We start from the raw sequence: 14703 nt of genomic DNA on the forward strand, positions 1-14703 counted from the left end.
TGCCTGGCCCCTGCAACACCTGCAATGTCCTCCAGGGGTCCAATCAATCATCAGGGCTTTAGAGAGAGCCAAGAACTGCCCCCCACTTAGCTCAACACCACTGTGTTCTTGAAAAGACTTTAATGGTGTCATTGTTTGTGTTTTGGGCTTATCCAGATGCCACTTAGGCCCAGGGGTCTGAATCTGATAGTGCTTAACTGGAGAACTGTTATGCTACAGCAGCTGTTTAAAGAGCTGTAGTGTGCAACAAATATTTCCTTATCAGTTTTAGGCTGCAAACGCCTGCATGGAAAATAAATGCATACATCTTAAAGGAATGTGTAATCAATAAAACAGCAGTAGTTTTAATCTCCTAATTTATGATTTACAAGTACTATGTGCAAATGGCTGTTTCCCATTTCTCATAAACTCTATGTGAATTGGAGACCACCAGTGAAAGTGGGCACAGAACCATCAGGTTCTATGATGGTGTTCCCATTTTAAATGGCAACTGGATTGTGTCATTCAACAAAACGGAGCATTAAAAGTCAAACGCTTTACTACTTTTGGCTTTTGAGCACAGCCCACTGTCATTAGTTACTGGCATACAACAACTGCATGAAAGTATCAGCGCTCTACAGCAGACGCCCTCCCAACTCAGTTGTGCTAATTTCAACACAGTGGCTTTTTCTGTTGTTCACATCCTCTAAAGCTGTTCCAGACATCTGACAGAGTCTTGTTTTATTTATTGACTTCATTTCACATCGAGGATAGGTTTTACACTGCCCTCGGGTGATGCGAAGTTAATGTATTACTGCTGCTTAAACTTTCCTTAAGTGTTTAAACACTCAACGTATGGAAGCAGCAATTTGGAAGCTAAAAAACATGCTGGAGTTTAAGAAACCCAAATACTTTACTGGTATCCAGAGTGAAGAGGAAAAAAAAGATTAATGCAGGAGATTAAAAGTAAGAAATGCAAAGGAAGCAAAATTAATAGGCACATACTGTTGCCAGAAAACGTTTGCAAACTATTTGGAAGTATTTAGATAGCTGCAGGAATCACTTATAAAGTGTGATTGATTTTTATCCAAGTCATTATGAAAGACCAAATTTTGCTTAATAATATAACACACAACCAATTTTACCTTTCATGTCTTCATAGATCACGCTGAGTAACCATGTACATAATCATATACATATACTGTAGAATGGAAAAAGTATTTGAAGCACTGATAATCTATCCAAAAGCTGGGGGGTTTTCATTAATGCCTGCCAATGTGGGGTTATAGAATTGGAAGCACGGCAAAAAAAGATTTCAGCCGACGCTAAAGAAAGATTTTGGAAAGTGTATGAAAGAACAAATTTTAAAAGCATTTAATAAGACAATTTGTAACAACAGGAGCGACATTTATAGGATTGGACACTATGCAAAACACCTCAAGAACTAGCTAAAATATTTTCTTTGCTTTGGAGACAATATTCTCTGGACTGATAAGACAAACTGTTCTGGTAGAAATACACAGATCAGCCATAACATTAAAACCGCCTCCTTGTTTCTACACTCACTGTCTATTTTATCAGCTCCACTTACCATATAGAAGCACTTTGTAGTTCTACAATTACTGACTGTAGTCCATCTGTTTCTCAGCATGCTTTGTAAGCCCCTTTTCATGCTGTTCTTCAGTTGTCAGGACCCCCACAGGACCACCCCAGAGCAGGTATTATTTAGGTGGTGGATCATTCTCAGCACTGCAGTGACACTGACATGGTGGTGGTGTGTTAGTGTGTGTTGTGCTGGTATGAGTGGATCAGACACAGCAGCCCTGCTGGAGTTTATAAATACCGTGTCCACTCATTGTCCACTCTATTAGACACTCCTACCTAGTTGGTCCACCTTGTAGATGTAAAGTCAGAGACGATCGCTCATCTATTGCTGCTGTTTGAGTTGGTCATCTTCTAGACCTTCATCAGTGGTCACAGGACGCTGCCCACGGGGTGCTGTTGGCTGGATATATTTTTGTTGGGGGACTTCTCAGTCCAGCAGGGACAGTGAGGTGTTTAAAAACTGCAGCAGCACTGCTTTGTCTGATCCACTCATACCAGCACAACACACACTAACACACCACCACCATGTCAGTGTCACTGCAGTGCTGAGAATGATCCACCACCTAAATAATACCTGCTCTGTGGTGGTCCTGGGAAAGTCCTGACCATTGAAGAACAGCATGAATGGGGGCTAACAAAGCATGCAGAGAAACAGATGGACTACAGTCAGTAATTGTAGAACTACAAAGTGCTTCTATAACAATGCACTGCACACCACCCCCAAAACTTTATTCCATCTATGAAAAACAGTTCAGGACGCATCATAATTTGATGCTTTAAATTGTCCCGACATTTCACAGGAGAATGTCAAGGAACAGGTCTGTTGAATGTTCGGATTTTGGAGAAGTCATTTCAGACTTCAGATTTTATCTTAATATAGATCGGCAGTGAAGGTCTAGAATAATTTCCCATCATTGTTCAAGTTTGATTAGCAGCTACAGAAAATGTTATTTTCCTAAGAAGCTTCCAACATTATTAAATCCATGGGTTCACACCCTGGAGTAAAATGATTAATCAATGTGTGAAATAAATGCATGAAATTTACGAATGCTTTTGTTACCAGACTTAGCTCATAACAGCTCATAACAGATTTGTATGTCATGCAGATATTTTATAATTTTAAATAATTAATTTATTAAGGATGAGTGTGTGTGTTGCTACTATAGGACAGATGGTTTAAATTAATACACTTAGTAGTTATACTGTACATCATATTTAATCAAATGTCTTACATTTGCTTTATTATCTTCTATATATTTAACCAGCTGCCCAAAGAGCACTACTGAATACTTTTTTTCTTTGTAATTTTGGAAAATTACTTATTTTTACTCATTAGTACGGTTTAAATTGTAATGAATGGCCTTATGTTTATTCAGCTCACACACATTTTAAGATGCAAATAGTAGCACATTACAAGACCTTTGACTTCTGTCACGGCATGTAAACTGTTAGTTAACTCAGTTAACAACTGAGATTTATTTTATCCACACCAGTTAGATGAACACGGGTTATTGCTTCCTCTTAAATACCAAGTGTTTCCTCTTTTCAATTGTATTTTTATCCTTGATGCATTGAATTGATTTAATATTTTCTCACTTGCTGTTCAAGCTGGTGGTGCACACCCATAAAAAACAACTTTCCCACAACAGCTTTTTCAAATTTGGGGCTTACGACGCTCTGCCATAAGCCACAAATTACCCCCCTCTAGCAGCAGTGAATTAGGAACAATTTTCTGTTTGCTATAAAAAAAGAAGAAAACGGGAAAGAGAAAGGCTAGAGAAAAATATAGCTTGCACCGGGGACCACCAAGGAAGGCAGCATGCAGTGAGATGACGAGTGTGTTCGCCTGCCGTCGGTTTGGGTGGTAGGGCGGCGTTACAAACACTGATCTACACAATAATCAATGCAGTTAAAGACAGTGGAACATTTTATCCCAGTGTGGCCCAGCTGTTCAATAGCTAGGTTTAGGCGCTGTACTGTTTATGTTCTCTCAAACGGGTCTTTATACCACCCCACATCATTGATAGGCCCACCACAATGAAAGCCAAAGTAAAGCTGGCATATTAATATCGCAGCTAAATAGGTGGCGAGCATTTTATTGGGCGAAATTTAGGTTGCGAATGACCCAGGCAGCGTAAATTTTACATAAGGAGATTTTACTTGTGCCAGCACTCATTTAGGTTGGTCTGTTGGACTAAACAGAAAGGAATAAATTGGAGAATAAGGGTTAGTCGTGATCTATGCCAGTTTTTTTATTGCTCTTTGAAAATCCATGTCCAAATTTCTATCCGCTGTTGCAAATGTCTAAAATTCACTGGAGAATTAACACAAACAGGATTTATTAGCAGAAAAACACCAATCTTTTACTCTAATACATTTTAACAATGTCCCTTCCAAACCACATTCTAGTAACACCCAGTGAATAAAAGAGAGAACTCGGTCTTGCTATAAAATTCATTAGAAGAAGTCTGGGCTGACTTTATCAAAGACCAGATCACAGAGACACTTTCCTCCCCTTATGTTAATTACACTTCCTGTTAGCTTTTTGATCAAATCACAGTCATTTTTTATTCATGACGGCTGGGTTAACAGAACTTATTTATGACACGGCCTAGTCCTGGGGTGAGGTGAAAGGTGGTGTTTCAAGCGGCGACATCTGTTTTTGTAACATTGATTGCACTGTATAGAATTTCAGGGAGAAATGATTTTTTATACTATAGGAAAGTCTGTATTTTACCAGTACAAATGTCACTGCATTATCAGTAGGTATGCCTAATCATGGTACCTCAGTGGTAAATAATTATATATATTTTTTAAATTTACTAAATGAGAGTCTAATTAATACAAAAGTCATTACAATTGGGAATTGTTTTACTACATTAATTAAAATACTCACAGTTTTCATTAAAACCATTAATTTTCAGAAACTTCTGTTTAATTGAATGAAGGATTAACTTTGGATAAACAGGTGACATGCTGTGGCAAAGGTTTGTGAGATCCAGTTTGAATGGAGCAGAAGGTTGAGCAGACCTGGCAATTTAACCTGGCAATTTGACCTGGCAGTGTCTCCTAATCCCTCATCAATAGGCAGAAAGCAAGACTAGAGGCTGGTAAATAAAGGGGGCACCGGGCCTATAGGAATCAGCTATGGGCATCAGGGCACCATCTGCAAAAAAGCAGCAGGGTGCCATAGAGGTTATTGGAGAGACTTGGGGGGGGGGGGGGGGTGAACAAGGTTCCACCACACAAAAACCAATGAAATACATCATATCCGGACACACTGTAAAAATCCAGCTTGCCTTTTTAGTCGTGCAGATGTTACAATGAGGCTGATTGGAATGGAATTAAATCCAAATGGAACTTGAATATTTTGATGGTTGCTAGACCTCACTTCTCAGGGAGGTCGGGAACAGGTGGCGACAATTGGGGGGTTTCTATGCAGTCCATGTTAAATGACTGAACATAGTTTTAGAATTGCAAACCAAGAGATTTTTTATAACAGATGTAGTCTAATTAGTGCTAGTTGTTTTATCTTTCACCCTATCATAATGTGTGATGATTATGACAGCAAAATTTCTTTCCTCTGGCTGTCAGTGATGAACGTGGCTCGGGTGTGAGCTCATGTTCTTACTGGGTGGCTTTCCAGCAGTATGTTATTGTCACGTGCTGGCACACTACGTTTTGGCAAGAAGTGAGGGGTGCAAGGGCTAATGAGGGATGTGGGTGATCCCCTTTCACAAAACACATGCACACTTACGCAAGCACATATGCACTGACCCCTACCACACACACATTTAAATGTCTATTTGAAACAAAAAACTTGGTTTTCAATACACTTTAAATACATAAGTGTGTTGTAAATGTACTAACAAAAAAGTCTGAGACCACTAGTGAAAATGCTTAAATTATTAATAATGATTTTCATATAATCAGCATAACAATTACAGATATTTTCAAGAATTACAAGAATTTCTGGATTTTTTAATATGGTCATATGGTCATATTTATATACAATATGTAAGTAAACAATGGCTGCAAATGTAATAACTTCAACAAGCTTCTTATGAGCAGATCAAATCCACATGCTCAAAGCCATCTGAGCATGTGCTTTAATAAAAAGAATAAGATGGAAGTATAACGGAATTAACAAGTTCATTTTCATAAATGTGCTTACTGGCTTTTAAATTATTGGCTTTTTAAAAATTCTGAAATCACCTTTTTAACTTAAATTGTTATGCAGAGTATATTATACGTAATAAAATAAATCATATAAATGAGAGAAAATGCTAAATAGAAAAATTTTACTAGTGGTCTCACTTTTGGTCCCCACTGTATGTACTATACTAAATATATTATACTAATAAGGTAAGAAATAATTGCCTACAGTTAGATTGTATTCTGTTCTTATGTTTTGTTGACAATGTCTTTACTGCCTTGTTTTTGGGGTCCGGTGTTTTGGGATCAACTACAATTACATTTAGAAAATGGGAGATTTTGTAAAGGCGTGTTTGTTTGTTTGTTTGTGTGTGTGTGTGTGTGTGTGTGTGTGTGTGTGTGTGAGCAGTACCCTTAGTACCAGATAGAAACTAAAAAATGTATTGATTTTAATCATGTATTCTAGCTGAAATCTTTGAGAACCAAAACGGAAGTGTTTGGAACACAATATCAATATAAACAATTGTTTATTTGCAGTTTCTACACAATTAGGAAAGGTCATGAAGTATCAAGCTGATTAAAAAGGCTGAAGATATGTTTTGAGCTGTTAAAGAGGCTTTGAGGGTTAAATAAAACTGTAATACCATCCCATTTTAATAAATATATTTGTTTTAAGTACACTTTTAGCTATACATTTAAATGTAATGCTGTAAATATATTGTAAATTGACTGTACACTTACACACTTAGGGGAAATCTATATAATAGCAGTTTTGGGATTTCTGCAACTGCTATTTGACTAAATCATTAAAATATATTTCATAGATAGATAGATAGACAGATAGACAGACAGACAGATAGATAGATAGATAGATAGATAGATAGATAGATAGATAGATAGATAGATAGATAGATAGATAGATTATTTATCCCGAGGGAAATTATTGAATTATTATAATTTCTATAATATTATTATAAGTATTATAGTATTACAAAGTTTTTTCATAAATTGATTGTATGCTTTCTAAATATATAACACAGAAAAACAGGTCTGAAATTCATTAGAAGCTGCTGGTAACGTTGCACAATCAAGCTTTATATTACCATGGGCCTGCCCTGCAAGAAGGACACCACTTTTGATTCTTTTACTTTGTTCATGTGATCAGAAACTTTAAGCTAGGTTTTAAGCTGCCGACTTCAAAGCAAGAGCTTATTATTATTTATATTATTGTTTGTTTTTTAATTATTAGTATGTAGTTAGTACACAGTTTTTTGGATCAACATGCTACGCTTTAACACATGGCTACTACACCACTTTGTGGTGCATGAAATCTACTTGTCTTTATTTGGTGTTGGATGAGAATGAAATGAAAAGAGCAGAAAAAATGGGATGAAAGGAAGGAGTGGTGATTTATAATTGGATAGCGCGCCAATGGATGGAAACGTGAAGGAGAGCGAACTTTGCCAGAAAAAGCAATATCCAACAACCCCAGCTCCGTGTGTGAGTAAGGCAGTCATTAAATTTTGTGGCAGGAATGTGTGTGCATACGTGCACATTTGTAGAGACTAGTCGAATAGGGTAAAAACACTGTGTATATGTGCTGGTGTGTCTATTCAGTAAAGAGCTGGGTGAGAGCTGGGCCTCTGATCTGTTGTGCCACTTTGGCAGCTGGTGCGGTGATGACACTGGACACCACTGACTTAGCAACCTCCCTCATATTAGACCTCTCTCCCACGGCACATCGCTCTGTCATCGCCTCTGATCTTACTCCATCTCTCCCTCATCCTTCTCTCTAACATATGAATCCACTTTTGGTAAATAATAGATCATCCTTAGATACCTCATAAGATTATGTCTGGCTAGTGTGATGATTAGAAGACTATAACCAAATCAATTGTGATGGCTTAGTTCTTTATATCTTACATTAATTGTGGATCAAAAGAATTACATTCAGATTTAAATTTATTTATTTACGGGTCATGGTGGGTGCCAGAATTACATCAAGTTTTCATTTACTTTCACTTGCACCTATGGATCATTTAGAGTTGCCAATCTACCTTCTGTACAAGAAACTGGTGCACTTGCAGAGAGCTCACACAGATGCAGAAATAATATGTTGACAACGTAAATGATTGCTTGAGGTGTAGCAGGGATTTTCTATATTCTTATTGTACAGTGTCCTTGGGTGTCATGAAAGGCGCTTTTCAAATAAATAAATTATTATTATCTGAGTACCATGTAAGTGCCATTGCAGTGCTGAGCATGCTCCAACAACCTAAATCATATTCGGATAGTGGGGGTCTTTTAGAGGTCCTTTTCCAGTGATAAAGTATACAGACTAGCAGGGTACAGTAAGTAGTCGAATAGCTACATTTGTGTGTACAAGTGTTGCTCGTAAAATGGCAAATTTATGCTTGTACATGATAGCTGGACCTAATAAAGTGGCCAGAGAGTTTAGAAAAGGCAGAATGACTATAACAGCATAGACAAAAAAATCCTAAAATGTACTGACTGCTGCTTAAGCTTTTAAATTATCTATGTATGATCTATAACAGCTCAAACACAAAAACATCCTGTGGTGTAGAGTTTGTCTGTTCAGCAAGTAGCCATGGCTGAAAAACAACATCCCATGAAGCACTTCTCTTAGTCTGAGTCTGTTTTTTTTTCATTTTAACTGGCTGATTCCACAGGGAGAACTGTATAAACTGGTAGGGTGTCTGAGGTTGTTGAGGTGTTAAACCTTACCTGTTTGACTTGGCATCAGAAAAAAAGGCTAGAGTCATCACCGCATGTGTGGACTTTAAAACCTCAACCTGGTTGCCTGCATGTGAGGGAAGATGTGAGTTATGATAAGTCATTGGTGATAAACCATGGAGAACCACAATGAGATGTGCAGTTTTTACTGGCAACTCAGCTAAAGGGATGTCACATAAATAGCCATTCATCATATTCATAATGCCATTAACATGCCTAATGTGACATTGATTCAGCGTACAGTGAAGGTTTGAGTGATGACATGTTTGGGGCCACATATTTGGAGCTTGTTATGATAACTGTCTTTTTACAAGGAATGACTGATTTGACTGTGGAACTACTGGACTTAGACCTAGGCATACTTTTACACATGATTTGAGACCGGAAATATACAGTAGATCTAGCACATACGTAAATGCTGGATGCACATGTGTTTTAAAGCGTTTTGATGGTATGGGGTTAAGAGTTGAGACAAAGAAGGGAGAGATTTAAAGCAAGCAGGGTGCAAGTGTTAGGTCAAAGATAGGCTGAGATTTTATTATTCTGCTGGGACCAAGTTAAATACAGGGAGTTATTCAGAGCAAACGATGGAGGAATCTTTCCATTACCGTTCCATGTGGTAGGAGTGAAAAGTTGTGTGTGATCCAAAGTCAGCTTCAACCTTCCAGCAAATCTCTCCCTCGTCTCGCTCGCCGTCTCTCTCCCCCGATGTAACACTTCTATTATTTTGTCAGGTGCAAAGTTTTTACTCCTCTGTTTCATTCAGTGAACTTAAACCCCTTTACTGTCTGAATGACTGCTGTTGTGCCAGTTAATTTTCCTTATTTTTAAGCTTAAGATAAAAAATATGGTGCATAAAAGCAAATCACTCTTAAGTACAATGTGATTTAGTCAGTTAAAAGTGTATCAGTATGATAAAGATGCCTTAGATCCTATTTAGTTAGAAGTGAATTTATTATTATGCAATCATTAAGTGCCTTAATGATTTAAGTGCCTTACTGTTTAAAATATTTGCTTCACAGAAACCCTGACAGAGAGTGACCTGATTTAAGGATTAAATTTTGATCCTCTGGGTCCATGTCCTAAAAACTGTAATAGTTTTTTTTTATTAAATTTAACTGTATTTTTTAGTAAATCATTTTTCTCCATATACATCGCAGATAAACTCTCCTATTACTACATTCAGGTGTTCAGCCATACCCCCCTGTTGTTAACAGGCATATAAAACCAATTAAATGCCTAAATTATTTGCCTTTGACTTTATAACAATAGTTTGGAGAAAGATCTTTCCTGTTCCAGCATAACTGTGCCTCTTTGCACACAGCCCTGACCTCAACCCCATTAAACAACTTTGGAATGAATTCAGTTGTCAACTGGAATCCAGGCCTTAATATACAGCATCAGTGTCTGACCTTACAAATGCTCTTTTAACTACATGGGCAAACTTTCCCAGACACAGTGAAAAGTAGATGCTGTTATGGCTGCAAAGGGTATAATAGGTCCATTTTAATAATAAAGTTTTGGATTAAGTATGTTTTTTTTTTATTTTTTTATTGGATCTAGGCATCTAAACAAATTTCCCTTAAGCATACTGTGACAGTAAATCAGTATTATAATCACTGATCAAAATAAGAAGGCCATACCACAAGTTAAATTACATTATTGAACTTTCTAAAGCACAAAGTAGGTTTTTTGTAAAATACAATAGAATTAAAATTCTATAATTTGTTAATTATATGAAACGTTAAAGAAAGAAAGGATATTTAAAAAATAAGTTAAATAAAGGTTCAAGGGAATTAACAAATCACAGATTCTTGTTTTACTTAACAAAATTTCCCAACTTTTCCAGAAATGGAGTTCATATGATTTTAGATTTTCAGGAAACCCACAATTAACTTATGATGAACCAATTTATTTTTTCTCCTTCTTAGATGAGGCATTCCAATCATTAATTTAAAGTGAAATAATAGTTTAGCAATAAAAAATTACATTTAAAACTGTCTTTAATTCACTGTGTTTTCAGAGTCTAATTTTGTCTCTGTTTCTCTGATAGCAGTTCCTAAACTTTTTTTTTAGGTGTTTTGTGCAGTAAATCTTCAAAAGAACATGATTCCACATGTGGTCTTTTCCAAACACAGCATCAAACTGCTACACTAGACCTTTTCATTACACTCGTTTTGCCCACTGAGTTAAATAACATTCACAGGCTATCACTTTACACTGAGAACACTTTTATGACAGCTTTTAAAATATGTAAAGGGGTACAAATTTATCAATTTCCTGGATTTAGAGAATAAATGGGAAAAGCTGTTCTACCATTGTGTAACCAAATAGCCAACCATCCGGTAACAATCTAGAGTATTTATTTGACTTGGAAGAATGGTGCCAATAGCTTCATTAGTATAATAAATAAAGTCGCTGTGTAATACCCATCAGTGCTGTCAGCAGTTATTGCTCATGCAATTAATCAAGCTGTAGTCTTGGAAAAGTTCACAACTGTTCATGTTAAAAATATTAGATAAATCTGATGTACACTGAGTATTATTAGACAACTTGTACTGCTGGTCTACATTAACTGATTTTATCGAGATCTAAAGCTTACCATTTCTGTTAAACAAATTTGTACATTGTTAGGTTGACCATTATATCAATTTGAAGGTTATAGGTTATACTTATCTGATAGTAGTACGTTGGAATGAGTGTCTTGGTATTGGTTGGCTAGCTTGATTTATTGGGTTTTGTACTGAATTGTTTGTATCTCTCAAATGCGTTGTTTTAGGTAAAATGTTCAAATTAAAATGTCATTTATGTATTTAAGACAGATGCATAGACGCACATAACAAAAAAAACTGTCAAACGTCAAGATTGGAATTATTAGTTACCAGCTTGAATAGAATGAATTATCTGCATAAACCAATAAATAAAGATTAAGACAACCAAAGGGTAATATCACAAACACAAAAACAGTGTGGCAAAAAAATATTGTGGTACCCTCTGCCCACCACCACCTGTACCTGTTTCTGCATTCGAGCGTCACTTCTGTGTGAAGGTTCAATTGGCTTGTTGATGATCGACCTGTCTGTGCAGCTTGTCAATATTTTCCCCTAAACTCCATGACTACACGCTAAATACTGTAAATAATAAAATAAATAAGAAATAGGGGAACAGGACCAGCGTCTTCTCCCAACCATCAATTGCTTACAGCAGTAATCAGTAAAACAAACCGCTTTCAGGTGTCTCTTATTGAGGGTATTAGGCTTTAAAGTAAATGTTTGAGTTGAAATGTGTTATGCAGACTGGATGGTTGTGAGTGCCCGAGGCATAAAAACGAGACAATCAAATGATTTTTATACTGTGATACATGTGTCAGGCCTACAGCTGCACAACCCGTCCCGTCAGGTCTTGAAGTGATTATTATAATGTGCTCTCTGAGGAAAATATGGTTCTAGTTATGAGTGATACACGTCGTGTTGTATATATTTAAAGTGCCTTCACAGCGACCCAAATTCATTACTTTACTGAAAAAAACACGCACATGATGGCTTATGGGACACCAATGTGTTAGAAATACTGTACAATTCAGCATAGTGAAATAATATAAGCGGCCAAGCTGAGAAAATGTTGCCTGGCCAAATATGATTTTTTCACTAGTTACCAAGCTGTTTCAGATTAAATAAATACTATTAGAATTGTTTTAAAATCTTATCTTAAAATAATACAAGAAGGAACGTCAACCGATCAGTGAAATAATTAATACTTACTGGATGTTACAGTAAGTACAGTCTTTGTGCTGAAAATTGTCATATATTTATCAGAGCAGTATTTAAGAATAATATAGCACTATAGCACTTGTATGTTTTTTTATATAAATAATAATAATAATAATAAAAATAATATAATTTTGGTATATCAAAATAATGGTTTTATTTTAATTAATTTATAAAGAAAAAACAACACAGTTAAAGTGAAAAGAAATAATCATAATTCTGGGTTGTGTTTATGTATTTTATGTACGCGAAAATTGAATTACGTTAATTAAATTAATTTGTAGTGTTACATTTATTTTGTAAACTTACAGTAATAAAAAATACGTTAGTGCTTTGATATGGATACAAGTTCATGGAAAACTATGAAGCACAAAGTAAAAATATCTATCTATCTATCTATCTATCTATCTATCTATCTATCTATCTATCTATCTATCTATCTATCTATCTATCTAGCTATCTATCTAGCTATCTAGCTTATTTTATAGTATTTAACATATCTCTAAATTACTGAAGGTTTGCTTAGTTTGAAAGAGTTTGACATGCTTAATGACCCCTTACTTATTTGTTAATGAATTGGATTAAGAACTTAATTAGGTTCATGTGTATTATTAACAGTTGAGTGGTCCGTTTTCACAGGTTATGTGAGAAAAATTTATTAAAAATTTTTTTTTTCGTTTTAAAACTTGAAATAGTTCTTAATTTTTAAAAATATATTCTAAATAATAATAATAAAAAAACATTAAGTACAATAAAATAGTTCTGCTTTTGGCCAGTAAACGTGCAACAAAATTAACAAATTGATAACCATGACAGGATGGTTTTATAAAACTTGTTTAATTTTATTCCATATAAGAAAGAAGTATTGTCATTTAAATATTTTTAAAATCACTCAAAGCAGCTTATAAACTGCAGACGTCTCTCTCTTAGAAATCCCAATGAAACCGTGGGGAAAAGTCATTGCCAACTGGATGGCATCAAAGTCTCACAGCCTTCTGAAAACACAACATGCCATGAACATTATTTCCTGAGAAAAATACTCTGTTTTAGTCAACGACAGTGTTTAGATAAGCGCGTTTATTTAGTAGTTCAGGGCTGCTTAGGTTCTGTAGTTTCTGGTAGTCGTACTGAAGACTGAAAAACGGGGTGAAGGAGGTGGGATGGAGGACAGCGGAGGGTGCATATGCAGAACTCGAGTGTAGCGGTGTGGGGCTTAAAGAGTCTGGAGAGTAAGCTTTATTATGGAGAGAACTCCGAGAGAAGAACGTGGACAGCGCTGGAAGAACCGTGCCAGGTGGAGCTCCAGGCAGGCACGATGGCTGTGCGGCATGACGGAATCCAAACGGATAGACATCCAGGCTTGGTAAGGGCACACAGGACGAGCCGAGTCCATAAGCACCATACTGGATGCTGGGAAACCCGACGGGCTCCAACGGGTGCTCTTTAAGCAAGCTGAATCGGAAGTGCTGCCGTTTGAAGCGTTTCCTTCTGCGCAAGAAGCTGCCGTTCTCAAACATATCGGCTGAGTTCGGGTCCAGCGTCCAGTAGTTGCCTTTGCCTGGGTTGCCAGGTTCTCGTGGCATCTTTACGAAGCAGTCGTTCAGTGATAGATTGTGACGGATTGAGTTCTGCCAGGCTGGAAACTTTTCTCGGTAGTAGGCGAAACGGTGGCTGATGAAGTCGCATATCTCGCTGAGAGTCAGTCTCTTTTTGGGACTTTGCAGAATGGCCATAGTGATCAAAGCGATGTAGGAGTAAGGCGGCTTGACTGTGGCGCTTTTATTTGGTCCGGACGGATATCTTTCATCACCTTCGCAATACCTGGCAGTAAGAGACTCCGAGTCTAATCCTGTCTCCACTTGGAGTGATTCAGACTGGCTCTCTTCTGTAGAATCCTTGCTCTCTTCTCCCACCACGTCGATAACCAAGTCGTCCATGAAATCCGTATCTAAGGTCATAGTAGCAAATCCAAAAACAAGGTCCGGTCCCACCAGCTCCAACAGGTGAGTTCTGAACTCAGTACCAGTCCAAAGATGAAGCTAAAGGAGAAAGAAAAGCCCTTAGACTGACCGGTGCCAATCAGACTAACCACAATCGTCCATTCATCGAACTCTGAAGATTATCTTCAAAACAAAACTCTTTCACAGCATTGGAGCCAGAAGAAAAAAACTGTTGGCGACGCAACGAACTGCGCTCCTACCACTGTCCAGCATCCTCCCCTCAGCAGCTGGATTTCCTCTGCTCACTCAGATCAGGTGACCATGATGTCATAAAGTACGAGCAAACAAAATCCACTTTAGAAAACCAGCAGCACAACACAATTAACCGTTCGATCTTTTCTAAATCACTAACTAACCAGAAATAATGCGCTATTAAATAATTACTTTTATTTACTTTTATAAGTACTAAAACTTTTATAACAAAATTGTGTACATTTCCATCC

The 14703-nt window shown here is 36.8% G+C and overlaps 1 protein-coding gene across 1 annotated transcript; it reads right to left on the reverse strand.

The window, feature by feature from the left end:
• Nucleotides 1–13114: 13114 nt before the first annotated feature.
• On the reverse strand, nucleotides 13115–14218 carry foxd7 (forkhead box D7). The gene has a single exon (XM_062984704.1). It carries the CDS (start codon nucleotides 14216–14218, stop codon nucleotides 13307–13309), a length of 912 nt encoding a protein of 303 aa, XP_062840774.1. The 3' UTR covers nucleotides 13115–13306.
• Between the last annotated feature and the right edge of the window lie 485 nt (nucleotides 14219–14703).

Source organism: Trichomycterus rosablanca, chromosome 22 (genome assembly GCF_030014385.1).
Source record: "Trichomycterus rosablanca isolate fTriRos1 chromosome 22, fTriRos1.hap1, whole genome shotgun sequence".
In the NCBI taxonomy this organism is placed as follows: domain Eukaryota; kingdom Metazoa; phylum Chordata; class Actinopteri; order Siluriformes; family Trichomycteridae; genus Trichomycterus; species Trichomycterus rosablanca.

Excerpts from the sequence above, each read along its gene's own strand:
- foxd7 (XM_062984704.1), bottom strand. The coding sequence starts at position 14,218 with ATGACCTTAGATACGGATTTCATGGACGACTTGGTTATCGACGTGGTG.